This window comes from Sporisorium graminicola, chromosome SGRAM_12 (assembly GCF_005498985.1).
Source record: "Sporisorium graminicola strain CBS 10092 chromosome SGRAM_12, whole genome shotgun sequence".
NCBI lineage: Eukaryota > Fungi > Basidiomycota > Ustilaginomycetes > Ustilaginales > Ustilaginaceae > Sporisorium > Sporisorium graminicola.
The window spans coordinates 1,020,702-1,047,354 of NC_043722.1; the positions used below are offsets into that span (position 1 = coordinate 1,020,702).

The following is a 26,653-nucleotide window of genomic DNA, read 5'->3' on the forward strand; positions in this document are numbered from 1 at the left end:
TTATCCAGAAATTCGGGTCTTCGCAACCGAAGCGGCTCGGCTAAGCGCCTGCCAGCTCGGGTTGTGCATTAGCGCGGTTGCCAAGCAATAGCGCTTCTGCACGATCAACTCGAGCACATGCTTGACTTTATCAGATCGTGCTAATCAGATTACAATCTTCGTTGAGCGGTTTCAGTCTCGGCGTCCAAGCGTCCAAGCCACGAAACTTCTGCAGTATTGCCTGCCCCTTTGTCGTTATCTGATTGGTACCTTGCCCTTCCGATCCGACCCGGCCTGCAGCATTGACCTCGTGACGCTCGTGCCGCCCATCAAAGGCGTGACAGTGTAAAGTTTATCGCGACTGAGAGCACACTCGGTTTAAGAGGTTCCGATGTTGTGCATAGCTCTACAGCCGGAAGGGAAGGCCAACCGGTTGCAGGCAAATGCTGGTCTCGTAGGAAACGGTGCTTGGCATAGATGGTCGTGTCTACAGTCTGCAGCAGGTCGAACTGACCCTACAGTACAGTACAGTACGTACAGTATTGATCTCCCAAAAAATTACTCTTTTTCAGTTCAGTTCGAAGAAAGAAAATAAAAAATAAAAAAGGGGGATCGTGGACAAGGTTGAAAACATGGGTGCCGGTCGAGTTCGGCCCGCGTTCCGGTGTGTCTTGTTTCTGGCTGCCCACCCTCTGCCCAACCTGTGAGAAGGGACAAGAGACAATATCTATCTGCCTTTGGAATGTCGTCAAGACTTGCTTCCTCGCTTAATCTTCAACGCAACTCCGGTCGGCGCAAGAACTTTTCTTTTTTTTCCCCCGGCAAAGGTAGTCGACCTGTTTGACGAGCTGGGCTTGAAAGTCCTTCCTTTCAGGCGGTTCTGCATACGTCTTCCTTCGCACCAGCTGGCCTCTGCATCCCATCCACAGCTGCAAGTGGCCACTTCCCACCCACTCCTTTTTCTGCGGTCCGAACTAATGGACGTTACTTGGCACATAGTTCTGGAAACAGAAAAGATTCTTTTCTCAAGCCCCTTCCTTGGACAGCGAAGAAATTTGTCTCCGAGAAACACGCCCGGCCGTCCGCCTCAAGAATCTGATGCCACTGTTTTGACCTTTCTGGCTACACAGTCTTCTCATTTCAGACCAGCAACACTGGCTCGAGTCGTCTTGCCACCAGCTTCGTCAAGATACACCACCGTCGTCTAATGGAATAAGCTCGATACCGAGCAGTTGGCCCTTCGTCGATCAACGCCATGGCGACCGTGAACGAGAAGCAAGCGCTGCCGTCGCGGCCAGCTCCAGCATCCGAGGATCCAGAGAAGGCTCAGACGCCATCGCTGACGGTTGACCCATGGGAGCCGCGAGCATGGTGGAAGAAGGTCCCCTTCTTGAGCACTCGAGTGCGTCCCATCATCTCCGCACTGGATCCCGAACATCCCAACGCAAAGATGACCCCTGAAGCAACAGCCAACTGGTTCTCGATCTGTTGGTTTGCCTGGATCGACCCCATCCTTACCGCTGGTTATACACGTCCGATGGAGAAGAACGATCTCTACCTTCTCCCGCCTCACCGCTGCTCGGAACACCTCGGCGCTCAGTTGCTGACTGCACTCGACAAAAGGCAGAAGCAAAGACGGTCGGCAATCATCGATGACCCAAAAAGGGCAGACAAGCCTGCCAAGATCCCGCCTCTCATGTGGGCGATGAATGACATCGTCTTTCGCTATTTTTGGATCGGCGGCTTACTCAAGCTTCTCGCCGATGTAGGCACTATCACAAGTCCACTCCTGCTTCGAGCGCTCATCAGATTCGGTCGAGACTCGTTCGCGGTCAAAAACGACCGAGACCAAGCTCCTCACCTTGGAAAGGGTGTGGGTCTTGCTATCGGATTGTTCCTGGTTCAGGCCTTGTGTGTCTTCCTCAACGTCCACGCCTTCAACCGAGGCTTTGGCACGGGCATCATCCTACGTGGTGCACTCATCCAGGCCATCTTTCAGCGAGGTATGAACTTGTCGACGCGAGCAAGAACCACAGGCGGTCTCGGTGTCAGCAAGCTCGTCACCCTCATCAGTGCCGATGCTACACGCATCGACTACGCGGGTCAATTCTTCCATATGGCTTGGACGAGCGCTGTGCAGATCATCATTTGCATAGCACTCCTCATCTGGAGTCTCCATTACAGTGCACTGCCTGGCATTGCTGTGCTGGTGCTCATGAGTCCAGTACAGACCATCATCACCAAGCGGCTCTTTGCGTTGCGCAAGAAGAGCATGGTCTGGACCGACAAGCGCAACAAGGCTGTCAATGAGGTTGTAGGAGGCATCCGTGTCGTCAAGCAATTTGCGTGGGAAAAGCCGTACTCGGATCGCATCGCCGAGCTGCGCAAGAAGGAGATGGCGTTTCATCGTGTTCGGCTCTATCTGCGATCTCTCAACCTCGCCCTTGCCTTTGCGACGCCCACCATCGCCACTGTGCTCAGCTTCGTCACCTATGCCCTTGTAGGAAACGAACTGGACGCTGCAATCCTGTTCTCCTCGCTCTCGTTCTTCACTCTACTTCGCACTCCTCTGCAATTTCTGCCAATTGCATGGAACGCCGTTGTTGATGCTAAGAACGCGGCGGATCGTATCGAAAAGGTCTTTGATGCTGAAATGCAGCACGACCAGATCGTTCGCGATCCCACTGCCGAGAATGCCATCCAGCTGCAAGATGCAAGCTTCACCTGGGAGACGACACCATCCGCAGGCACAGAAGAGACGGTAGCCACGCTCGATGCACTCAACTTGACTGTCCCTCGCGGAGCGCTGTGTGCCGTCGTCGGCGGTGTCGGTAGCGGCAAGAGCTCGCTTGTCTCCGCATTGGCCGGCGAGATGCGACAGACGCAAGGTAAAGTGACGCTCGCCTCTTCGACAGCAGTGTGTGCGCAGACCGCCTGGATCCAGAGCACGACGATCCGCAACAACATCGTGTTCGGCAACGTCTTTGATCCAGAACGCTACCGATACGTTCTTGAAAAATGCTGCCTTCTCCCGGATCTGGCCACGCTCGCCGAGGGCGACCAGACCATCGTGGGTGAGAAGGGTGTCTCGCTCTCTGGAGGGCAGAAGCAGCGTCTCAACATTGCACGTGCGCTCTACCACAACAGCGACATTGTGCTGCTGGACGATTGCCTTTCTGCACTCGACGCGCGTGTGGGAGCCGACATTTTCGCCAACGTAATCGCAGGCCCTGCGATGCAAGGAAAGACACGCCTGCTGGTCACGCATTCTCTCAATGTCCTGCGTTCTTGTGACTGGATCGTTTACATGGAAAATGGTCGCATTGTGGAGCAGGGTACCTACGACGAGCTTGTCGGAAGCAAAGGCCGTGTAGCCGAACTCGTTCTGACGCACACGAAAGATCAGAGCGAGCAAGACAAAGGCGAAGTCGGTGAGACATCCAAGGGCGACTTGGACGAAAAGGCAGAGTCGATTCTTGGATCGCAGACCGAAGACAACCTCGATCGGCTTCGCAAGGGCAGCAGTGATTCTGCAAGCAGCACTACAGATACTGTTGAGGATGATCGCAAAGCGGACTTATCCTCTGATCAGTCGAATAAAGTGGTGGAAAAGAAGGCGGAAAAGGAAGTCAAGAGCAAGGCGTTGATGCAAGATGAAGAGCGATCTAGTGGGTCCGTCTCCCGGGTCACCTACCTGTCGTACCTCAACGCTGCGCCTCTCTCCATCCTGTTGCCCCTATTTGTGCTAGCCGTGCTAGTGTTTCAAGGCTCGACGATCATGTCTCCCGTGTGGCTAATGTGGTGGCAAAGAGGCACGTTTGACCTGCAGCAAGGCGTCTATATGGGAGTGTACGGCATCTTGGGCGTCACCCAGTCACTCGGACTGCTCAGTATGGGAATCATCTTCTCGACTTTCACCATCAAGTCGGCAACTACGCTGCACCACCGAGCCCTGCAACGCGTGCTGCACGCTCCATTCTCGTTTTTCGACACGACACCACAGGGCCGCATCACGCATCGCTTCAGCAAGGACATGGACACGCTCGACAACATCATCGGCGAAGCGATGCGCACGCTCATCGGCACTGTTGTCCAGGTGGTTGGCTCCATCGTGTTAATCGCCTACCTGACGCCTTACTTTTTGGTCCCAGTCGCTGTGATTCTGGTGCTGTACTTTTGGATCGCGGCTTACTACCGCTCGACGGCTCGCGAGCTGCGAAGAATCGATGCGGGTCTGCGTTCGAGCATGCACGAGCACTTCAGCGAGTCGCTGCATGGACTCGTTACGATCCGAGCCTTTGGCCACGTCGATGCCTTTATTGCCGAAAACTGTCGTCGTATCGACAAGCAGAACCGCGCATACTGGCTGGCTCAGACGTGCCAGCGTTGGCTCTCGGTTCGCCTGGACTTTCTAGGCTCGCTGCTCATCCTGTCGGTCGCAATTTTGGTGGTGGCGAGTCGGTTCGACATCAGTCCTGGAGCGTCGGGTGTGGCTCTTTCTTACATCCTCACTGCACAGAGCATTTTCGGATGGATGATTCGACACGCGGCCGAATTGGAGAACAATATGAGCGCCGTCGAGCGTGTGCTGCACTACTCAAACAACATCGAGCAGGAGAAACCGTATCATGTTCCCCAAGTCGACGAGGCTTTGGCAGCACGAGACTGGCCGGAACGTGGAGAGATTCGATTCGACCAGGTCGAAGCTAGGTATACCTCGTCTGGACACAACGTCCTCGACAAGCTGGATCTGCACATCAAGGCTGGGGAGAAGATCGCCTTTTGCGGACGAACAGGGGCAGGCAAGAGCACCTTGGTCACCACTCTGCTACGCACGCTAGAGCTGAGTGGCGGCAGTATCACCATCGACGGCATCAACATTGCCACCATGGGTCTTCATCGTCTGCGTAGCTCCATTTCGCTCATTCCACAAGATGCTGTGATCTACAGCGGCACGCTGCGATACAATCTCGACCCACTTGGCGAACACGACGACGCTACGCTGCACGATGCCCTCCAACGCACCAGCTTGACCGATCTGTCGCTCGACATGACCATCACCGAGGAGGGCGGCAATCTGTCTGCAGGCCAACGTTCGCTCATCTCGCTTGCCCGAGCCATGGTGCGAAAGACTCGCATTGTGATCCTAGACGAAGCAACGGCCAGTATCGACCAGCAGACCGACGTCCAGATCCAAGAGGTGCTCAAGACCGAGTTCGACGCGATCACCACCCTCACGGTTGCGCATCGGATTCAGACCATCTTGCACTCGGATCGTGTCTGCGTGCTGGATAAGGGCCACATCGTCGAGATTGGCCCGCCCGCCGAGCTCTGGGCGCGTGAGAAGGGACCATTTAGAGCTCTCTGTGACAGCGCCAACATTCGCTTCGAAGATGGGCAGTGGCATTGAACAATCAGATTTCTTCTCAGGAAACAACTAGGTGCTTTTGTACTACACTTTGCGAACGATAGCAATTTAATCAAAACGAGCTTGAAAGAGGCTGTAAATTTTTTTTGGGAAAGGCTCGGCTTGTCTCTTCCGTTGTTGTCCTGTTTGCGAGCCTTCCCGGTCATACCTCTGCTGTTCATGGACTGCCTCCAACATGGGAGCACCCAAATACCTCCTGGTGCCGCACGAAAGAAAAAACACCTTCACTAGAAGCGAGGACCTCGATCGAGTATCGGAACAGTTCGGCTGCAAGCCAGAGCAAAAATTTTATCTGATTGCCTCTTAGCCGAATTCAGTCGTCCTACTTCGGCTCGAAGCTACCATCTCGGCTATGAAGGCAAGAGGCGTGCACCGACTTTGTGATTGGATCGCCGTCTATGCCGGAAAGCAAGACGTTGTTTTGCCAAGAAAACTCTTTACCTCGCGAAACCCAGCGCTTATTGGTTTGCTGCAGTCTCCACATGGTCAAGGTTGCTCGATCCTGTCTAATCCCAGCTCTTGGCTCAGGGCGGACGTTTGTTAAGGGACTGGTCGAAGAACAAAAGCATATCGACACACGAAGGAATCGGAAAGGAAAGAACGAAAAAGATAATACAGTATATTTTTAAGCGACGATTTTGTAAACAATGCCGACAATCTGGGTGTTCTCATTTTTATTTTTATTTTTATTTTTGCTTTTCCTTTTTCCCCGTTTTTTGTACCGGCGAAATGGTTGCATCGTCGTTTGGCGATGAAGGAACCGCCCTTCTATGCTCCGCATGTGTCGGACTAGAGCTGTTTAGACGGCGCTTGCAGGCCTCTGGGCTAGTCATGTGCTTTCGTGCATCGACCCTCACTCACACATGTTCTACTGTATCAGATAGTTGGTTTTTCGTTCCCTTCGTCGTGGGTTCCTCTTGACCCTTTCCTCAGCTACACTGTCGTCCCGCCTTCGGACGATCACGGAATCACTTTGACCAAGCGAACCACCACCCAGTGCTGAGCTAGCTGCACTGTTTCAGTCATGCAAATCTTTCAGAATTCAGTTAATTTACGAAACCTGTCTAATGTGGCTCCAGCATCCTTGTCGCTGTTTCAATGGGCTGAATTGCTCGGCGCATAACGTGATTTTACGGCTTCTTTTCTTCTTGCGCGGAAGTTCCTGCCCAGCTCATCTTAGCGGGGCATTCCTGCAACACGGTTCTCCTTCCTCGTGTGGTGGCGAGGCCACTGCATGTGAGAGTTTCAGAGGGGGAAAGGCGCCGAAAAATTCGGTTTGTCTGACTGGATGCCCCTTGCCACTTGTGAGGGAAAAAGGGTTCTTTTGCCGCTCTCACGCAGAAGGACGAGAACATTAAGACGGAGCAGCGTCTTTCTCGTTCCCACAGGTCGTTCCATTTGGGCTGGTGATTGGTCCAATTCTTCGATCCATGAAAACAATTCTCACACGGATGAACAGTGCCGGAAGTAGAAGAGGAAGAAAAAAAGAAACTTTCCTGCAAGGTACTGCCGAGCTTCGATGCTAGTTTGACACCACAAGGCAGACAGCTCCTGCCGAGCATCTTGTGCCGAAGTTAGCTGCGTTTTGAGGTCTATCCAAACAAAGGATACATAAAGAGCAGTTTTATCGAAGGGCCCCATCTATGCGTTCCACTCATACGTTCTTACTTGCAGCCTCTGCCCTCAAAAGCCGTATCTGGACAGCAGTCTGCCCCCATCTCTGCAACCATGTCGGCCAAAGTCCAGGAACACATCAAGCCCGAGTCCGAGCCTCGCGCCTCTTCTTCGAGCGGCACGTGGCCTTCCAAGGATGACGACGGTGCTGTTGACAAGTCTGCTTCTGTTCACGGTCCCAGCTCGCTAGCCAAGAAGGATCGAGTTAGTGCAGTTCGCGATGCGGATGCTTCGAGCGCGCACGAAGGCCAACAGGCAGGTGTGAGCCGTATCGAGGCGCTCTACCGAGTCTTCCCTCGTAACCACCCTGTGGTCTGGTGTCTTTATGCGAGTCTGGCTGCGGTGACCATTTGCTTCTCCCTGGACCAGTCTACTACCGCCGCATACCAGTTGTACGCTAGCAACACGCTCGGTAACCACGGCTCGCTGTTCGGCATCATCGCAACGGTCGAGTCCATCATCAGTGAGTTTTTCTTGGTTTCCAAAGGTACCTCGAAGCGTCGTTAGGTGCTTTGTTATTGACTTTATTCATGTGTTTCTCTGTGGACGCGCTGATCTTATCCAATAGACGCTGTATCCAAGCCGTTCATCGCCAAGATCTGCGACATTTTCTCGCGACAAACCGCGTATTTCATGATCGCCATCTTCTATACGGTCGGATTTGTTATCTGTGCTGCATCGCAGACTCCGGCCGCCTTCGCTGTTGGACGAATCATCACCGAGGTTGGCCAGGCAGGTTTCGATCTGGTGACCGACATTGTCGTTGCTGATCTGAGTCCACTGCAATGGCGAGGTGTGGCCACCGCCTTGACTTCGTTCCCCTTCATCTTCCTCCCCTACTGCGGCAGCAACATTCAGGCGCGTCTCGCGCCACCCGGTTACCCTGAAGGTTGGCGATGGGGCTATGGCATGTTTGCCATCATGGCGCCTGTCTGCGTTACTCCCATTATTTTCGTGCTCACGTACTCGGATCGCAAAGCACGCAAGGCCGGTGAGCTCTCCTTCGCTTCCAGCCGTATCGAAACGCAGCGCGCACAGGAGCAAGGAACTCTGCAGGTGAAACGAGACCCGCTCAAGGCCCGATTCGCCAATCTGATCCAGCTTTGCAGGGAGATGGATTTCATTGGCCTGTTCCTTTTGGCAATGTCATTTGCTCTGATCCTGGTGCCCTTCAGTATCTACAAGACAGCGGACAAGCAGTGGCGCAACCCTTCGATCATTGCCATGTTTATCTGTGGCGGTATCATCCTGGGTATGTTCATTGCCTGGGAGGTGCTCTATGCCAGCCATCCGGTAATGAACAAGCGAGTGTGGTACAATCGCACTTTCCTGCTCGCCGTCACCATCGACATTTTCTACTTCATGGGTGGCAACCTTCGATCGGTCTACTACGGCACATATGTGAACATGGGAACCAATCTGTCCAACACCAATTGGGGCTATGTTGCCAGTGCTCTCCCGACGTCTGCACTGTCTCTGTTCGGACTTGTTGCTGGCCTGTACCTGCGTTTTTTCCACCGCTACAAGATGCTCCAGATCTTCGGTCTAGTGATTCGAATTGTCGCCATGGGTCTGTATCTGTACGGGCGAGACGGCAACCTCACCACCATGGTGGTTGTATGGGCGCAAATCCTCAACTCGCTCGGCGGTGCTTGTTCGGTTGTGGGCACACGAGTGGCCTCGCAAGCGTCAGTGCCGCATCAGGACCTCGCCTCGATCATTGCCCAGCTGGGCTTGTGGACGCGTCTTGGCGGTGCTATCGGATCCGCGATTTCAGCAGGCATCTGGACAGGCACGTTGGATGATAACCTGGCTCGAACGGATCTGACGCCTGCCCAGCAAAAGTCGGTTTACGCTAAGCCCGGCAATGCCAGGAACACATTCAAGTGGGGAACACCTCTTCGCAACCAGATCATCAATGCGGCGAGCAAGACGATGAAGCCCATCTTGATCACTTCGCTGGCTCTCGCCTTCATTCCTCTCTTTGCAGGTCTAGTTATGCCAAACTACTACCTTGGCAAGACGCAGAACGCGGTGGATGGCACCGACAACTCGGGCCGAGTCATCGAGTCGGCGGAGGATAACCCCAACGCCAAAATCAACAAACAAAAGAGCATCTTTGCTCGTTTCTTTTCGCGCAAGAAGTAGACTGCACGCCAGTGTATCCGCATGCAGACTGCAATGTCGGCAACTCCAGGGGCTGTTGTCTGAAAGGGCGGTCTGAATGACGTTTATTGCCGACTGCCTCAAGGCAAAATGGCAAAGGAAATCAGAAGATTGCTGTTCACAAAGAAAGGCTGAAATGCAGAGAACTTGACCAATTACCAGAACCAGCGTTTGAAACCTTTTGCGCGCCAAAGCCGAATCATGCTTTCGGTCCTCTTGGTAGAAGAAGAAGAAGAGTGGTCGGGACAAGCCGGTCCGAGAGCGTCTTAAGCAAGGCACTCAATGGCAGGCGAGTGGGAGATTCACAGCAGCAAGGTTTGCTTGCCATTCGCTATAGCTGGCCGCGCTGCAGCCGAGGACAAGAAACTGGGTGTTGAGAATAATTGCGAGCTTTTTCTTTTCTGTCCTTTCTTTTTTTGTATTCTTTTCTTTATCAGATTAAAGGTGGGTTCGGATTGCATGTCGCGCGTGGATTGGTGTGGTGATTTCCGCGTGGACGGCTGATTGGCTACGAGTGAAATGTGGCTGCAGCAGACCGGCAGAAAGCATGGGAACCGCAGCAAGCGAGCTGCACATGTTGTCACTGTTCCGCAAGAGCCGACAACTCATCGTATGACTTGCGTACACTCGCATGCGAAACACAAGTCTTGTTTCGTTCCGAAACAGTCGCTTTCGAGATAGAAGCCGCGCGCGCGTGTGTGTGTCCGTGTGAGGAGTGTGTGCTGTGCCCGAGTCACAGGGAAGCCAAAGTCCTTGTTCTAGTTCAACGCCACTTGAGACCTACCTTCAGACTCGTTGTTCTTGGCCACCACAAACACCTCTCTTGTGACACCCTCACCTCTCTGGCTGGCCCATCATTGCCTGCAACACCGCCGTCCTAGGATTCTTCACCCTGTTGCTCGCCACGCTCGCTGTGATGACGATCGACATGACTGTCCCCACTCCAGGCGCCAAAAAGACGATCGCGGTCTTGGGAGCATCGTACGCGGGACACCGAGCGATCCAAGTGCTGGTCGCGAGCTTGCCAGAGGACTGGCGGGTGGTCGTGTTGGAACGCAACACGCATGCCAACCATTTGTACGCCTTTCCACGGATGAGCGTGGTGCGCGGACACGAGCAAAAAGTGTTTATCCCTTACACCAACATGTTCAAGCCAGCGCTCGCTCTGCGGGAGCAGCACCAACTCTTGCATGCCAACGTCTTGGAGCTGGACCAGGAGAATCGCCGAGTCTCGTATGAGCTAATCAACGACAAGGCGGCCGGCGTGCAGTGGCTGCAATGGGACTATCTCGTATATGCTCTAGGTAGCCACCTGCCAGATCCGATCAACGTTTGGAGCAGCAGCGGCGAGCAAGGTAGCCGCCAGCACGATGGAAGTAAGAAGCTAGGAGTGCAGTGGCTCAAGGATGCGCAGGACAGAATTGAAAAAGCAAAGTCGATCGTGATCATCGGTGGCGGGGCTTTGGGCGTTCGTAAGTACTGACTCATCCGCGCTGTTGACGGTCGCTTCGTAAAGACGCTTGGTTCAACACTGACGAGATATGATCTTTCCGTTCGTTGTACGCGACCAGAACTGGCAACGGACATCGCAGTGACGTACGGTCGTTCCAAGAGAGTGACCCTGACTCACTCTCGCGCGCAGCTACTGCCTCGCTTCGACCCATGGATGCACGAGAGAGCGGCTGCACGGCTGTCCGAGCTAGGAGTCGAGCTCGTCCTCGGCAGTCGTGTCGACCTTAGCTCGTTGAGCAGCGACAAAAGGTCGTTCCGGCTCCTCGATGGACGTCAACTCGAAGGGGATCTGACGGTAAGTGTTAGGTTTAGGGTTAGCGGAAGAGAGACACCAGTGCTAATGGTGCTTTTCGACGAAACTGTGGATGGACAGCTTTTCTGCCTGGGTCAAACACCCAACACGCTCCTGCTTGGTGAATCATCGTTGAGCGAGTCAGGCATGGCCAGAGTCGAGCCGACACTTCAACTCTCGAGCAATCCGCGTGTATTCGTGATCGGCGATGCTGCGGATGCATTCGGGGCCATCAACGCGGGCCATACAGCGTGGGACCAGGCCGAGGTGGCCGCCAAGAACATCCTTGCGCTCATCAACACCACGCAAGACCAACCAGCGGCCGAGCTGCAAGAGTACAAACCGACGCCGCCGGCCATCAAGGTGTCCTTAGGCATCGATCGAGCGATCCGACAGACGATGGCGGGCGAGCTTGTTGAGGTGGACAATGGAGTGATCGATCTCAACTCGACGAGCATGTGGACTCGACGAGGTCTTGGCACCGACGATCTTTGGCTCTAAGCTGCATAAGATGAAGGTTGCACTGTCAGTCGAGAGGACCATCGCCCGTTGTCGCTATCGATGCCAAGACTCAGTCGTCCGAGCCAATCAGCACAGCCAGCACGCTCAACTTTGCTTATCGAACCACTCCGTGTGTTGCAAAGTCTAAACAAAAAGCAAGTCTTGTGGTCCTTGTCCGTGAGTGTCGCGCCAGAGGCTTCCGAGCTGGACGCTGCACATGTGTGTAAAAGCTTGGCATTAACGGATGTGCCGAATCAGAATCGATCGTCGATGCATCGAGGAGGGCGATGAAGATGTGATCAAAGTGTATAGTGACAAGCAAGCAGCGGAAAAGAAGCGGGATGATGGTGAAATGGCAATATTCCGACGTTCCGATTCGTCGGAAGGAACTGTGCAGTGCCAAGAAAAAGCATTGCCTTCGGCTTCTACCGAGGCCTCGGGCGAGATGCCGCTATCTCAAAGCACAGACCCTGAGAAGGGGGAAAAAAGGTGTTTGAGTGTGGGCCAAAACAACATTAAATGAGGGCCACGATAAGTCGTCGGACCCTTCTCCGTCACTCGCTCTCCCACCTTTTGCACACCACGATCATCAATCGCCCACCTCGTCTCTGATCAGCACAGTCGCAGCCGCAGCCGGACAGCCCGAAACATGCGTGGTGCGTGGTTGAAGGGGCAGTGGCGGCCAAGCAAGCGGCCCACACTGCTGCTGAGGTGTATCCTGCTCATCTCGGTCGAGCTCGCCGTCAACGCGCTTCTGTGGGTGGTAGCTGCCATTGTATTTCGCCATCGCACCCGCTTCTTGACGCTCTCTCTGTTGGCCTGGACGCTTGGTCTACGTCATGGGCTCGATGCGGATCACATCTCGGTCATCGACAACGCTACTCGTCGCATCGTCTCGCTCAATCATCCAACCAGCGCATCTGCTCCCTGGCGAGCGGTGCGCCCTCGCAGACCCGTGACGTGCGGTCTGTGGTTCTCGCTGGGTCATTCAACCATCGTCATTGCCGTCATCTGCGCCATTGCCATCAGTCTGGGCATTGTCAATCGACTCGGCAAGGTCAGTTCAGTAGGAGGCATTGTTGGTGCCGCCGTCTCTGGATCGACGCTCTTTCTCTTTGCTATCGTCAACTCCATCTTGCTCTATAACAGTGTCATGGCCACACGCAGGCATCGAGCTACTCGGTCTCTTCCACAACAGACGGACACGGAACAGACACCCTCTCTCCATGAGGTCGCTGGCTCAACTGACGCTGCGGAAAAGGGACAAAACGACCAGCAGGATCAAGGCAGGGACCACCGCTTCAGGGGCATCTTTACTCGCCTCGCCTATCCGCTCTTCCGTCTCGTCGACCGTCCTTACAAGCTCTACCCCATTGGAATCCTTTTCGGGCTTGGTTTCGACACAGCTTCATCCATTGCGCTCCTCGGCATTGCAGGTGCCACCAACAGTCAGGTGCAAGACACGTCTCTCGAGTCCGACCAGGCCATCCTGCCAGGCGACGACGCCAATCGATCCGATGCTTCCATCGTGCTGCTGGCACTCCTCTTCACTGCTGGCATGACGCTCGTCGACAGTCTCGATTCGGTACTCATGATCAACGCGTATGCTCCCGGCGAGCTTCTCGCACCCGCAGCCCAACAAGAGGACAGCAGCAAACCCATCTCCAAGTATGCATGGCTAAAGCGCTTACGCTTCTTGGAGGATGCGTCCCCACGCGAGTCCCCCGCTAACTCCACGACTGAAGTGCAAGACGAGAACCTCACTTCACCCCCGGCTCACGAAAAGCAAGCCACATTGGACGAGCAAGACGACCTTCCAAAAGGCAAGCACGACGGCGAAGGCCATGCTCTCACGGATCATGGCACGTCTTCCACCCTGTCCCACCTCCTGACCCTGCTCTCGATCCTGCTGGCGTTTGCCATCTCGATCATCACTCTCATGGGTCTCATCGGCGAGAACTGCGATCGATGCGCGCGCGCAGCGACCAAGCAGGACGAGACCCACGACGCCGGGCTCGAAGGCCGATGGTGGCTCTTCTGGCAGCAAGCCAACGACGCTTCGGGCATCATTGGCGCCTGCATTGTCGGTGGCTTTGCTGCCATCCTGCTCGCATGGTATTCCGGCAAAGCGATGCTCAAATGGTATCGCAGGCGTGCTCGTTGAATCGGCGCAGTCATTCCCAAATTTACACGGTTTCGGGGAACCAAGCGAAGGTGACATTGAGATCGGCCCGATCAAAGAGGGCCAACCAGACAAAGAAGGGATCCATATCTACAGAAAACGTCAAGGAATACACTAAAGGTTCATCTATATTCAGAGGGGGAATCTGACGACGACGAGGGCTGAGCCGACGTCGGGAAAGGTGCATCGATCGACTTAGCACTTTTGCCACATCTTGACGTACTCAATTTCCATGCCACGCTGCTTAGGATCCTTGGGCCAGGTAGGGAGCCACTGATTCCTCGCCTCCCAGAACTGGGCGCGGGCATTCTTCGCATCGTTGGACCAGGGTTTGTCATCGCCCATGCCGTCTTTGAAGTAGCCGTTGGTGCCACCGACGGCAACGTTGAGAATCAGGAAGAACTCTTGGTCGAATGGCGCAGCGTTGGCGTACTTGCCCTGAGCGCCCGACCAAGGGTTGGTGAGTATAGTGCCGTTGGCCATCTGGTTGGGGAACTTGCCGCGGTTCCAGAAGCCTTTGCCGTAGTTGGTCTGGAGCACCTTCCACACGGGCGTGCGCTCCCACGTGAACAGCTTGTCCTCGGTCCATTCAAGACCAAAGGTATGCGATTCCTGGTTGTACCACTTGCGCCACAGGTTGCGTGCCGAAGTGGCATAGCCGTAGCCGTCAAAGATGGTGTTGGGTCCGTAGTGGAGTGTCGAGTGCATCTTGTTGACGCCGTCGTCGTTGCGGCTCTTGGGGAGGTTGCCTTTGCCTTCGAAGATGTCGATCTCACCGGAGCGAGGCCATTCGCCGTAGACGCTGTCCTTGGGCATCATCCAGATGGCCGGCCAGATCCAGTCACCCGTGGGCATGCGTGCCTTGACCTCGACACGCCCGTACTTGATCGCGCGCGAGAAGTTGGTCATAATACGAGCCGACTGGACAGGAGGCAGAACAACCCCCGTGGTCAGGTTGGATCGAACAGCGCAATAGGTATCGGTCTTGTTCGAGCTTGTGCAGAGGCCGTTGGCGGTGAGATTGAGTGCGTAGCCGTCGACGATGGCCGCCTCGCCCAGCGCATCCGAGGTGAGCGTAGGCACGAGGTATAGCTTGCCGTTTTCGATAAATGAGTTGTTGGTCGAGTCGGTCGTCCATTCAAACTCATTGTTGCCGAATCCGCCGGTCTCCTGCTCGTGGAACCAGATGTCCTTGTTGAGCGTGTTGCCGTCGAACTGTTCGTCTAGCACGAGGCAGTACTTGTCCTTGGGCACCGAAGCGTACGCAAAATACGTGAGGGCGATGGAACCCAAGATTCCAATGGTGACGGACACGACAAAGATCCAGTAAGCTTTGCGATCCGACGACTTGCGCTTCTTGTCATCGAGCCAAGGCTTGTAAACCTCTGCATCTTCGTCAATGACACGTTGAGCAAAAGGCTTGCGGTACCTGAGTGCTAAGTTCACCGTCGAGTTGTGGCCCGATGCCTGGTAGACACCAGCTGCTGGCATGTTGGCTGCGTTAGGAGTGCGAAGGCTGTGCTGCGACTCGGAGGCGGGAAAACCATGGTGCTCGGCGGGCTTGACTTCTTCGAGGAAGCGCGTGATGCGTCCATAGAGGTGACCGGGGTTTGCGACCTCGCCTGCCTGTGTAGCAGCAGTAGGAGACGTGTGGGTGACTTCGATTGTGTCGGCGGGTGCAGGCTTTCGCCACGACGATGAAGAGCTGACCCTTGCAGCAGGCACAGGAGTGACAAAAGGGTCGGCGCTCTTGCTGCTTGCAGCATGTCCAGCTTTACCAAAGTAGCTATCGCTCCGTTCTTCAGAGTCGTCTTGGTAAATGGAGCGCTGGATCTCACCAAGCTGCTCGATGATGCCGTCAAGCGAGGAGGACGCCTGGTGACCCGTGGCAGCGGCTGTGGTGGTGTCGGTGGTGGTGGTGCTGCTCATCTTGCCGGATTGTGTGTACTAATTCGCACTCGGGACTTGAGCAAGGCTTTGAAGAAAGGTGGAAGAGAAGATGCGGGACGAAGAAGAGGGAGTGATCCCTCGGGAACAACATTGAAAGGTGACGAGGTTTATCAGGGATCCGCGAACCTGTCTTGAAAGAGATGCTCTTCGCCTACTTGCTCACACACACACGCACACACACTCTCTCTCTCGCCAGGAGTGAGGAGGGCATATGAACAATAGCTGCCACTGGCATCAATCGATTCTATGGTCGAAGACAGCCCAGGCAGCTTCCCGCGAAGTTGGTTCGAACTCGCATAAGAAAAGGCAGTCCAACTTGGACGGAACGCTAAGCCGTAACACGAGCTCTCGACCGGAGAAATGCACAATCGGCACACGGGACCGCTGCCTAGTGTCTCCCTCCCTTCCCGGGACAGGGTACGTCCAAGTGTCCGCTGCAGAGGTGCAATCAATGTCGATCAAGATTTGTTATCGTCGAGCTCTGGGGACGCTATTGCCCCACCAAATGCGCGCCCACTCGCAGGACACCGGACAAACAGAAAGGGAAAAAATAGGAAGGAAAAAGTACAGCAATCGTTCGATTTTTTCCGCCAAGGACCACCCAGAAACCGTTGGTTGCAGCATGCCTTGCCAGTCAATTGTCCGGCCACGACCTCATCGCAAAAACGTTCTCGGCAACATGCTTTGACACAGTACTGTACCATTCCACAGGCAAGGCAAATCGATCTAGGGTCTCTTTCACTCACGGACCCGTGCCCTGCAGACGTTGTTGCAACTTGGCTAGACTGTTTCTTTTTCCTGAACTTGTATCAGGCGGGCAGCACATGTGAGCCAAACAGAAGACAAGGGTAGGAACAGAATGACCGCCTACCGCCTCCATTGCAGCTCTGAGGAGATGAGCCTGATAGCGCTTTCTTCGAGCTGGGTTGATCCATGCTCCTTTCACGAGTCACTTTACTGCGCACAGGGCTGCTTGACCCTTGTCTACCAAAGCTGAACTCTCGACGCCCCTTGGAGGTAGCCCGGTATAAGGCGACAACCTGGACAGAGACCCCTCACAGCCCCAGCCGCGTAGCAAGATTTGAACCGGAGCGTAAATGCCCTATTCTCCTTATCCAGGGGGACCGTGGACACTCGGGACCATCAGCCTTGGGGACAATCCATAGCGGCGATGCCTCGTTGTAAGCTTTCTTGACAACAGCTATCAACGTCTCACGTCGGGAGTCGGCAGCCAGGGTCTTGGCATTCATGACCTCGATCATTGGCAGCTCTCGTCGGTATATCTTGTTTGCCAAGGAGGTCGTGTCTGTCCCTGATCCATCGGTTGCCATGTTTGATTGATCACATTGGGATACAAAGGGTGCGCCCACTGCCCTTTGTTGTCAACCAATTATGCAAGACTTGCAGAGATTGACGTGCACAAGTGCGGCATCTGGCTGCATCGCTGCTCTGCTAGGATGCTTGCCGCCTCTAGGCTCTGCAAGCGCGGGACTGGTAGGAAGAACCCGGGGGTAAAGCGGTGAGACATGAGTTGCTTGTCGGATTGTGCATCTGCCTGCATACGTTGTTCACGCCTTTCCCTAGAAGGCACGAGATCTGCGCCCGGGAACGCTCTACAGCGCGGTTCTGAGGACGTCGGAAATGTCTTATCTCGCGACGCGTTGCAGGGGGAATGTCAGTCAAATATAGAAACAAAACAAAAAGAACATTGAAACTACGGCACCACCAGGAACAAAGGGATCTGAGACGACCAAATAGAAGCCGGGACGGGTAGAGACTGGCTCAGCCGCCCATCGTGTCTCTCTCGCGCACCTCGTGCAAGGATTCAAGGAAGCATCGATTGCGCCCCCACGCCCCTAGGTCCCTTTGCCAGCCCCCCCCCCCCCCTCCCGATGCAAGGCGCAGAGACCACCACCGCCCAGCCTTGACAGGCAGCGCAAGTCAACGGAATCTGAAACAAAAACAGACCAGATGCACTCATGCTTTTCCCTCCTCCCTCCTGCCACACGGCGAGGACATGAATCGACCTTGCTTGACACTACCCACACTCTATGTGAGGGATCCACAGTAGTGGCATTCCGTAGCCACTCCCTCAGGGTGCCAAGGCTGCGCTGGCTAGGAGTATATACAATGGGTGCTCCAGGAGACTGATAAGCCAAGGGCAGGCGGTGCGGGAACGGGAGCGTCAGTGAGTTGGTCGGAAAAAATGCGTAGGTGCTGTGGGTTTGCATCGATTAATCGTCGATCAACACCCAGCAAGGGTGCACCGGATTAGGTGAGGAGAGTGCGGTTCAAGCCACAGATCAACACCATGGTCGAGCGATCCCTTTTATTTTCCTTCCGAATTCTTGGTCCTCGTGGTGGCGGCGACGGGAACGACGGGGAGCACGCTTTGCATCGCTTGGTTCTTTTGCATCCGTCGGAGTATCGATTTTGTGCCAGGTTCACACGGGCTCCGAAAGCGCACGTCAGCGACCCTTTTTTTTTTCTTTTGAATCTCCCTTTGTTCCTGGCACATTTGTTATTTGCGTCATTCCATTGTTAGGCCTGGTTAAAATCTGGCTCTCTTGGCCGTCGACCAACTCAGGTCTTGTTGACCGGTGCTAGTCGTGCTTTCTTGCGAACCAATGCTTTAAGTGCTCGACTGAGAGTGGGGTTCGTTCGAAAGTTGTTACATATATACTCATGTCCTTTTTTACTATGAATGGCTGGCTCATCGACCATGAGATTAGAGATCAAACACCAAGAGCTCGGAGCTTTCTCGCACAGATGGACGAGCGAGCCTTTTACCTTTGTTTGACAGCTCTGTGCCATTTCCTTTCATTTTTCGCAATTAAATCGAAATTGCAGTACGATGCAAATCAATGCAAGGCGTCGTAAGAGTCGCCTTTATCGCAGCCCCCCTTTCCTCCCCCTCGAAGAACCCCTTTTTTCTTTTTTTTTTCCTTCTTTTTTCTTTTGTTTGGTTCTCTTTGTGTCTGGGCTTGGACGCCAGGACCCTTATTTAAAAAGTTAGAATTTGTTAGACGCCGTCCAGCAGCGCCGCGCAGTGCGCCCCCAGACGTCACCGCCGTCATCTTCTTGTGCCGTTCCGTTAGTGCCGAGCACAAAATTTTGTTTTTCGACAGCGCGATACAGTACAGCAGGCCAGTGGCACGACTGAGACAACAAATGGAAGAATTGCCACGAGTCAAAGGGGATCGACAGGGGGTTTGGAAGAAGCGAGGTCTGATCCGAGCCGATTATCCGCTTCCACAGTGAAAGACAAATATTGCACTGCACAGTACAGCACAACAGTGGCACACGGGTAACCGAACGGACGTCACTGTAATCTGCAGTCTCGGGGCTACAGGGCAACGCTATCTGTGCAGCTGGCACTGTACGTATCCCGTTGGCAAGACGCACAAAGGGGACTCAATACCGGCCATGTTTGGTGCTGCTTTCAAGGCCACACACCCAGGCATCAAGTTCGCAGATTTTAGCCAGCTTGTGGACTCACTCGAGCGAGCAACTTACCCACTGATTGGCGCACTCACTCGCAAACTGACTCACGTGCTGACAAGGTGCTGATGAGAGGAGCGCTTGTCGTCGACAGGATAAGCTGCACGCCTCCTCCCGGTCGCGGTACTCAGCCAACGGGTGCGAGACTCGGATTTTCTCTGTGGCAACCGCAGCAAGAGAAACCTGGATTCATCTGAACCTTAGGGAGCTCCCGTTCGTGTCAAAGACACGGGGCGCAGTCAAGCGAACAGCGTCCCGGTACAGGCCGCCACGGGCACATCTTGCAATGAGCACATGTCGTAATCGCGATGGGGCGGCGCTGGGCGACAGGGAATATCACATTCAGGCCGATGGAGCGCACTAGTCCCGCAAGCGACTGCAGGAGTACGTCAGGCCTCCTTTGTGCTGCTGCTGTGGCTTCTCGGAAGGAAAGGCGCACGAGCTTCCCAAGGATGGCCGTTCAGACTTTTCGTTGCCTCAACGGCACAGGTGGTGCTCGGTGTCCTTGGCACGGGACTCTCCCCCTTTTTTTCCGATACGTCGCCGACTATCCTGCGCTCTTGTGAGTTCATCCGCCCTCGTGAAACACAATGTGCGCCGAGAAGCCCTGCCTGCCTGCCTGCCTGCCTGCCTGCCTTGTCTTCCCGTGAGTCCAGAATGCTGCACACAATTGACATCGATACGCATTTAGCCATGCCGCCTCCTCATTTCCGCGCAGCTCAAGGCGTAGATAGCCTGTGTGCATTGTACCTTAGAACGCTGCATGCCTGACCCTATCAGCCTTCATCTATCCAGTTGTATCTGCACGGTATCGGTTGACAGTCTCTAAGTGTCATTATCGATGGTGCCTTGTGCATCTAGCGCAAATTACTCCGTAAGGACCTTGGAGCTGTAATGCTGCTCTTTCTCGCTTGCTGGATTGGGATCTTCAGATTGCTTTGCTATCGCTTATTGCTTTTGGTTAACACTCACCTGCCTCACCTTCGATACCTTTGTCTATCGGAGCTCGTCGTCACCAGGCAAGACGAATCGCTTTAAATTCAGGTCATCTGAAATCTTTGGTACCGTCTCCTCCCACCCCAAACCCAACACCCGCCCTCCCCCTTTCCACCTCACCTTGTGGCACTACTGCCATTTGCTACGCCGTTTCCATTCTTCCTGCTTCCGTCTTGCACACCCATTGTGAAGCGCGTCGAAAGATGCTGGGTCTCTTGCGCAAAGCTCGCGGCAAGAACGCCGCCGAGGCCACCGACGTTGTCGAGTCTGATGGCGATGAAAAGCTCAGCGGCTCGAGCTCTGTCGGTAGTCTGCAGGTGCCCGACGACCAGGCATGGATCAGTGCTCGTGAGGGATACCAAGTCATGGCGACTTACCTGTGGAAGTCGTGCAACGGTCGACGTCTCTTCTCGGAGAACCCGGAGATGGCCAGTGCCGTGGCCATCCGCTACGCCAAGGACCAGTACGTGGTGTGCCCCGCTCAAGATGAACGCGTCTCGACGTTTTGTCGTTCGGTGGCCATTCTTAACTGCGAAGTAGCCATCACCATCACTTCGCCGGTCGTGACTGCGATCAACAGCCGTATCGCTCCGGGCACTGAGCAGATCCCCATCACGTCTTCGCAACACATCCAGGTGGTCGACACGATGGAACAGCTTGCCGGTGCACGAAAGGCACAAAACGCCTGCTTCATTCGCAAGGAGGGTACCGTGGTCATGTGGTGTGACCAGGTCGAGCAGCTCGAAGCGCAAGCTCAGGATCTCGAGGACAAGATGATCAAGTTTGTCTGGAAGAGTTCGTACTCGAACAACACTTCCAACTTGGTCGCTTCCTCGTCGAGCAAGAGCACGCTGGACAGCGCCATGAGCGAATTCAACATGAACCAGGCCAAGTACCGCTCGATGACCAGTTTTGGCGGCTCGACCCCAAAGGGAAGCGCACCCGGCTCGGATGCCGGCTCGAACCCTTTCTCGTCCAATTCAGGAGAGGGCTCACCTCGACACTCGACATTCCTCCAGGCTACGGGTGCCGACCCGGAGAAGCAAGAGGCTGTCAAGGAACGTCAGCTGTGCTACCAGAGCCCCATGCTGCACGGCCTGGCCATCGGTCTCGACGTACTCTTGTGCTTCCTGTTCATCTCGAAGCTGCTGAGCTACTCGCTGCTTGACGGCAATTGGATGCGCATGACGATCGCCGCCGCCACGCTGGGCATGTTCCCCGTGGTCATGTTCTTCTGCGACAACATCCTCAGCGTCGTGTTTCAGATCTTGGCTCCCATTCGACAGGTTCACCAGAACTCGCGCTACTACTCGGGTAAAGCGCCCCAACGCATGGCTGGCGCACTCCCGCACATCACGATCCAAATGCCCGTGTACAAGGAGTCGCTGCAGGGCGTCTTGATGCCCACGATCGAGTCGGTCAACAAGGCGATCAGCACGTACGAGCTTCAAGGTGGCACTGCTTCGATCATCGTTTCCGAGGACGGAATGCAGCTGCTGAGCCAACAGGAGCAAGCTGTCCGCCACGAGTACTACGAACGGAACAACATTGGCTGGGTGGCTCGACCGGGCCACGGCGTCGACGACTACGTTCGCAAAGGTCGCTTCAAGAAAGCGTCGAACCTCAACTTTACCTGCCGACTTTCGCTTGCGGTCGAGAAGATGATGGCGCAGGAACGACCTGCCGAGAAGCTCGAAGAGTGGACCGAAGCCGACGAGACCGAGCTTTACCAACGCTGCCTGTCGGTCTGCTTGCCCGAACTACATCCTCTGGCGCAAGCTCGCGGCAACGTTCGCATTGGTGACCTGATCCTGCTGATCGACTCGGACACGCGTGTGCCCGAAGACTGCCTGCTGGATGCCGCTTCCGAGATGGTGCAGTCACCGGACGTTGGCGTGCTGCAGCACTGTTCCGGCGTGATGATTGTGTCGGACAGCTACTTTGAAGCTGGTATCGCCTTTTTCACGCGCATGGTCAACTTCTCGATCTCGTACATGGTTGCTGGCGGCGACGTGGCGCCCTTCATGGGTCACAACGCCTTCCTGCGCTGGTCGGCGATGCAAGAGGCATCGTTTGTGGATCCCGAAGATGGAGTGCGCAAAGTGTGGTCCGAGTCGCACGTGTCCGAGGACTTTGACATGGCGCTTCGTCTGCTGATGAAGGGCTACATTACGCGATGGGCGACCTACTCGAACAACGGCTTCGAAGAAGGAGTCTCGCTCACCTGCGATGACGAGCTGAACCGCTGGCAGAAGTACGCGTTTGGATGTTCCGAGTTGATCTTCAACCCGCTCTGGCAATGGCCTTACCGTGGGCCGTTGACCAAGCTCTTCCGAACGTTCCTTTGGAGCCGCACGCCGATCCACTACAAGTTTGCAGCATGCTCGTACATCTTTTCCTACTACGGTATCGCGGTGTCGCTTCCGCTGACGGTGATCCTGTTCTTTGTGCAGGGATGGTTCGCGCCGATTCTGGAGCCCAACTTCCTGGCACCGTTCTCGGTGTGGGTCTCGGTGATGATCGTCTTCTTCGCCGGTGGCAACGTGGCTTCGATCCTGGCCAAGTACCGAGCCAAAGTGGACACGCTTTGGCACCTGACCAGGGACCATCTCAAGTGGTTCGGCTTCCTGTTCCTCTTCTTTGGCGGACTGTCGTACCATGTCATGACGGCGCTGCTGTCGCACCCGCTCGGGATCAACATGAGCTGGGGCGCGACCAAGAAAGACCTGGAGGACAGCAACTTCTTCTTGGAGGCGCCGCTGATCTTCAAGCGATTCTGGAAGGTGCTGATCATCGGCGTGGTCTCGATCGGAGCGGTGATCGTGTTCCAGATGCCTCACCTGCTTCCGCTGCAATGGCAGATCCAAGGATTCAGCATCTTCTTCCCGCTGGTGCTCGTGTCGTCGCTGCACCTGATGTACCCGATTGCGCTCAACCCTGCGCTCCTGCGATTCTCGTTCTAGACGAGCGACACACACTCTCTCTTTGTCGGCTTTCGTGGTTTTTATTTGTTTGTTTGTCACTCGTTGTTGCTGCTGCTTTACTAGATGCCGTCATAGGATTGTATATAGGGCTTACTCGATGTCACCCACCTTTTTCTGAGATTTGGAATGCTGGACACGGGTTTACCTTTCTTGATCTTGGCGCGGGTGCGGTATGTCTGTGATTCTCGGCTGACTGGGTAAGGAGACACGAGGTCGTCGAGCCTAAGGAGAAGTGCCGAACAGCGCAGTTGCAGGCCCGGATCGCGCATCGGTACATCCGAAACGCGAGAGAGAAAGGGCATTTGTTGGGAGAGCAGGTCGAGCTCCAGCCCGAGTTCCGAAAAGCCGGCCAATAGACTGACGATGGGTCATAGACACCAAGTTGAAATTCTCTCGCGCTCCTTTTTGACGCTGCCATGTTGGGAGGTTCCGCATTGCGCAGAAGAAGGTGGTTGACAAAAATCGGTAGTCGGAGCTCAAGTTTATGCCGGTTACCGGATGCTGCTGACGGTTTTGTTTGGCACAACAAACACAGAAAGAGAGAGAGAGAGAGAGAAAATTTCTTGGCGACAAAGATTCGCTGGTTTGGACCCTTGATTTCTCGCAGATCTTGCTCGCTTGGTGACCACCACTAAAGAGCGCGTCGAGTCGGCTAAAAGCTATAAGAACCAACTGAGACGAGGTGATCATTTGCTCTCAACGACGACATACAATGACGGCCACTCGATCCTCCAAACCCGAAGGCTCGAGCGTGGCAGCGCTAGCAGCTCCGCTCGGCGCACTCGGCGTCATGCTCACTCCTTGGGGCTGGTCGACGCTGAAAGCGCTCTTGCTCGAACCCATCCGCATCAATCCTCCGACGTGGCTCCGCGTGCTACTGGCTGCGGTCTTGCTGGCCAACGTCCGATCGACACCGTTCGCATGGCACATTCGCGTGCTCTATCCCGCATTCAAGGCTCTCGTCGTCGCCCAACCCTGGTGGCCAACCTCGCGCTCTTCCGCCTCGACTCTCATGCACAAGCCAAGTCAACCGCTGCTCGACACGCAACGTCTCCCACTCGGACGCGACATTTTCGACGACATCTCCTCGCACAAGTTTATTGCGACGCTGGACGAATGCGACTGGAACGGTCATCTCTCCAACTCGTCCTACTCGAAATCGCTCGACTTCACCCGCATGGCACACAACTCGCCGCGCTTCTTGAAGATGTACTACGACGGCGGCTGGGTCGCGTTGGGCGGGTCGGCGTTCAACTTCCACCGTGAGATCCCGCTGCTGGCTCGATACACGATCCGGATGAGCATCGAGGCGTGGGACGACAAGTGGCTCTACGTCGTCGGCCGCTTCGTTGCGCCTGCTTCCAAAGGCAAAGCCGACGAGACGCTCTACTGCACCTCGATCTCCCGCTACGTCTGCAAAGCGGGCCGTCGAACCATCCCTCCTTGGCTGCTCATCGCCACCTCTGGCTACGGCACCCACACCACCACCAAGTCCAACTGGGAGAAGGCCGAGCAGCTGCGCAACTCGTACCTTGACAAACACCGCCAGCAGTATCTCGAATCGACAGGCACCAAGACGATCCCAGCCAAAGTAGAGGCCAAGTTGGTCAAGAAGGCGGCGCTGTTGCGCCAGTTTAGGACCGTCGCCGAGAGGGCGGGCACTGAGGACGAGGCGTGGATGTCCAAGAGCTTCTGGCACACGGACGAGTGGGAGACACGCCGCAAAGAGGGTCTCCAGAGGCTCGCTGCCAATGTTGGCATCCTTCCGCCGTTGGAAAATTGATGGCAAGCTTGGCAGTAGAGTATGGAGTTGCACACACGTTGCTCCCTGTACCATTTCCCAATAATAGACGAATCGTATATAGACAAATACTTGGAAACCGGACTGTGGGACCGCAGTGGCCTTCAGCCAGTAAAGTTCTTCTTGAGTTCGGACCAGGCCTTCCAATAGTCTTGCTGAACCTTGCCGCTCTCTCTGCATATGAAAACACAAGTTGGGTCAGCTTGTCATCGCATCAACAGCGTCCCCTCGACGACGTCGATAGCGTCAGATACTCACTCGATGGCATACTTTGTCGTTGCAAGCTGATACGCCGACTCAAACATGAAACTCATGCTGCCCTCTCCCACCTTGACCGGCTTCAACGGTGCACTCGATGCCTTTTCAAACGTCTCTGCATCGGGCCCATGGGCTGAGTTCATGTTGTGCAGGCTCGCGCCTGCGGGGACAAAGCCGGTCGCTTTGGCGTCGTAGACGCCGACAATGTTGCCCATGAACTCGGACATGCAGTTTCGGTGGAAGTAGGGCGGGCGGAACGTGTGTTCGGCGACGAGCCAGCGCGGCGGGAAGATGACAAAGTCGCACACTGCTGTGCCGGGCGTGTCGGTGGGACAGGTGAGCACGGTGAAGATCGAAGGGTCCGGGTGGTCGAACGAGATCGAGCCGATCGTGTTGAACTTGGTCAGGTCGTAACGGTAGGGGAGGTAGTTGCCGGAAAATGCCACCACGTCGTATGGTGAGTGCGGCTGCGTGTAGGCAAAGAAACGACCCATGAACTTGTTGATCACCGTCCAGCTTTGCAGGTTCGAGTCGTGACCGTCCTTGTCATTGTCGAAGAGAGCTATGGGCGTTTCAAAGTCTTCTGGATTCGCGAGTCCGTTGGCGCCGATCGGTCCTAGGTCTGGAAGCTCGAAATGGCCTTTGAATGTCTCGCAGATGTAGCCGAAGGCTGGGTTGCTCGCTGAAACACCACCAGCAGCAAAGTCGACGGAAAACTTGATCCCGCGTTGAACAACGGCAATGTGAAGCGGTGGGACCTCGAGCAGACCAAACTCGGTCCGGATCAACAGCTCACCACGCTGAGGAACGATCAAAAAGTCGCCGTCCGAGTTGTAAAAGCTCCGCGTGCCCATCGACTTGGTCGCTGTGTACGCGTGGATCGCCAGCCCGTTCTTGAGCTGCGTATCTCCCGCTCCTGCCAGCGTCACCATCCCATCGACAAAGTCAATCTCCTTGCCTACAACGTCTTCCACCAGTGGGTCCCACCGCAGCTGCTGCGGCGTGACGTGAACATGGGGCGAATGCGCATGGAACGATCCCAACACCCGTTGCTGTCCCTGCTGGTCATAGGCCTGAAACGGTGCATGGTTGACCGACGGCCGGATACGATACAGCCACGAGCGCTGGTTCTTGGCACGAGGCGCTGTGAACGCTGTACCGCTCAGCTGCTCAGCGTACAGGCCGTGATTGACTTTCTGCGGAGAGTGGCCGTACTTGGGCAGCGTGTCCGGCTTTGCCTCGGAAGTGAAGTGGTTTCCAAACCCACGTTGATACGTGATCTTTGACATATTGCTTGACGGTCGCCTTTTGCTGCGATGGGGGTGGCGATGACGGAAAGGTGGGAGGGAGAGGTGATATGAAAGTCGCAATCTAGTAACGAGCTGCGATGGACTCTCGCCTTCTTATTGTGTATGAATGCTGCTTCTTG

General features: G+C 55.1%; 8 protein-coding genes across 8 annotated transcripts; 6 read left to right on the forward strand and 2 right to left on the reverse strand.

Moving 5' to 3' along the window:
• Positions 1–1,234: 1,234 nt before the first annotated feature.
• Positions 1,235–5,389, forward strand: EX895_001896 (uncharacterized protein; the record flags this gene model as incomplete). The annotated part of the gene is made up of 1 exon (XM_029882495.1): positions 1,235–5,389. The coding sequence occupies one exon, from the start codon at positions 1,235–1,237 to the stop codon at positions 5,387–5,389; it is 4,155 nt and encodes a 1,384-aa protein (XP_029741350.1).
• A 1,746-nt stretch (positions 5,390–7,135) lies between these two features.
• Positions 7,136–9,229, forward strand: EX895_001897 (uncharacterized protein; the record flags this gene model as incomplete). The annotated part of the gene is made up of 2 exons (XM_029882496.1): positions 7,136–7,544; positions 7,650–9,229. The coding sequence occupies 2 exons, from the start codon at positions 7,136–7,138 to the stop codon at positions 9,227–9,229; spliced, it is 1,989 nt and encodes a 662-aa protein (XP_029741351.1).
• A 946-nt stretch (positions 9,230–10,175) lies between these two features.
• Positions 10,176–11,552, forward strand: EX895_001898 (uncharacterized protein; the record flags this gene model as incomplete). The annotated part of the gene is made up of 3 exons (XM_029882497.1): positions 10,176–10,719; positions 10,819–11,054; positions 11,133–11,552. The coding sequence occupies 3 exons, from the start codon at positions 10,176–10,178 to the stop codon at positions 11,550–11,552; spliced, it is 1,200 nt and encodes a 399-aa protein (XP_029741352.1).
• A 1,939-nt stretch (positions 11,553–13,491) lies between these two features.
• EX895_001899 (uncharacterized protein) lies at positions 13,492–13,716 on the forward strand (the record flags this gene model as incomplete). Its single annotated transcript, XM_029882498.1, has 1 exon — positions 13,492–13,716. One exon carries the CDS (start codon positions 13,492–13,494, stop codon positions 13,714–13,716), a length of 225 nt encoding a protein of 74 aa, XP_029741353.1.
• Positions 13,717–13,929: 213 nt separating this feature from the next.
• Positions 13,930–15,663, reverse strand: EX895_001900 (uncharacterized protein; the record flags this gene model as incomplete). The annotated part of the gene is made up of 1 exon (XM_029882499.1): positions 13,930–15,663. The coding sequence occupies one exon, from the start codon at positions 15,661–15,663 to the stop codon at positions 13,930–13,932; it is 1,734 nt and encodes a 577-aa protein (XP_029741354.1).
• A 4,721-nt stretch (positions 15,664–20,384) lies between these two features.
• Positions 20,385–23,144, forward strand: EX895_001901 (uncharacterized protein; the record flags this gene model as incomplete). Its single annotated transcript, XM_029882500.1, has 1 exon — positions 20,385–23,144. The coding sequence occupies one exon, from the start codon at positions 20,385–20,387 to the stop codon at positions 23,142–23,144; it is 2,760 nt and encodes a 919-aa protein (XP_029741355.1).
• Positions 23,145–23,877: 733 nt separating this feature from the next.
• Positions 23,878–24,948, forward strand: EX895_001902 (uncharacterized protein; the record flags this gene model as incomplete). The annotated part of the gene is made up of 1 exon (XM_029882501.1): positions 23,878–24,948. The coding sequence occupies one exon, from the start codon at positions 23,878–23,880 to the stop codon at positions 24,946–24,948; it is 1,071 nt and encodes a 356-aa protein (XP_029741356.1).
• Positions 24,949–25,070: 122 nt separating this feature from the next.
• On the reverse strand, positions 25,071–26,513 carry EX895_001903 (uncharacterized protein; the record flags this gene model as incomplete). The annotated part of the gene is made up of 2 exons (XM_029882502.1): positions 25,071–25,140; positions 25,225–26,513. 2 exons carry the CDS (start codon positions 26,511–26,513, stop codon positions 25,071–25,073), a joined length of 1,359 nt encoding a protein of 452 aa, XP_029741357.1.
• Between the last annotated feature and the right edge of the window lie 140 nt (positions 26,514–26,653).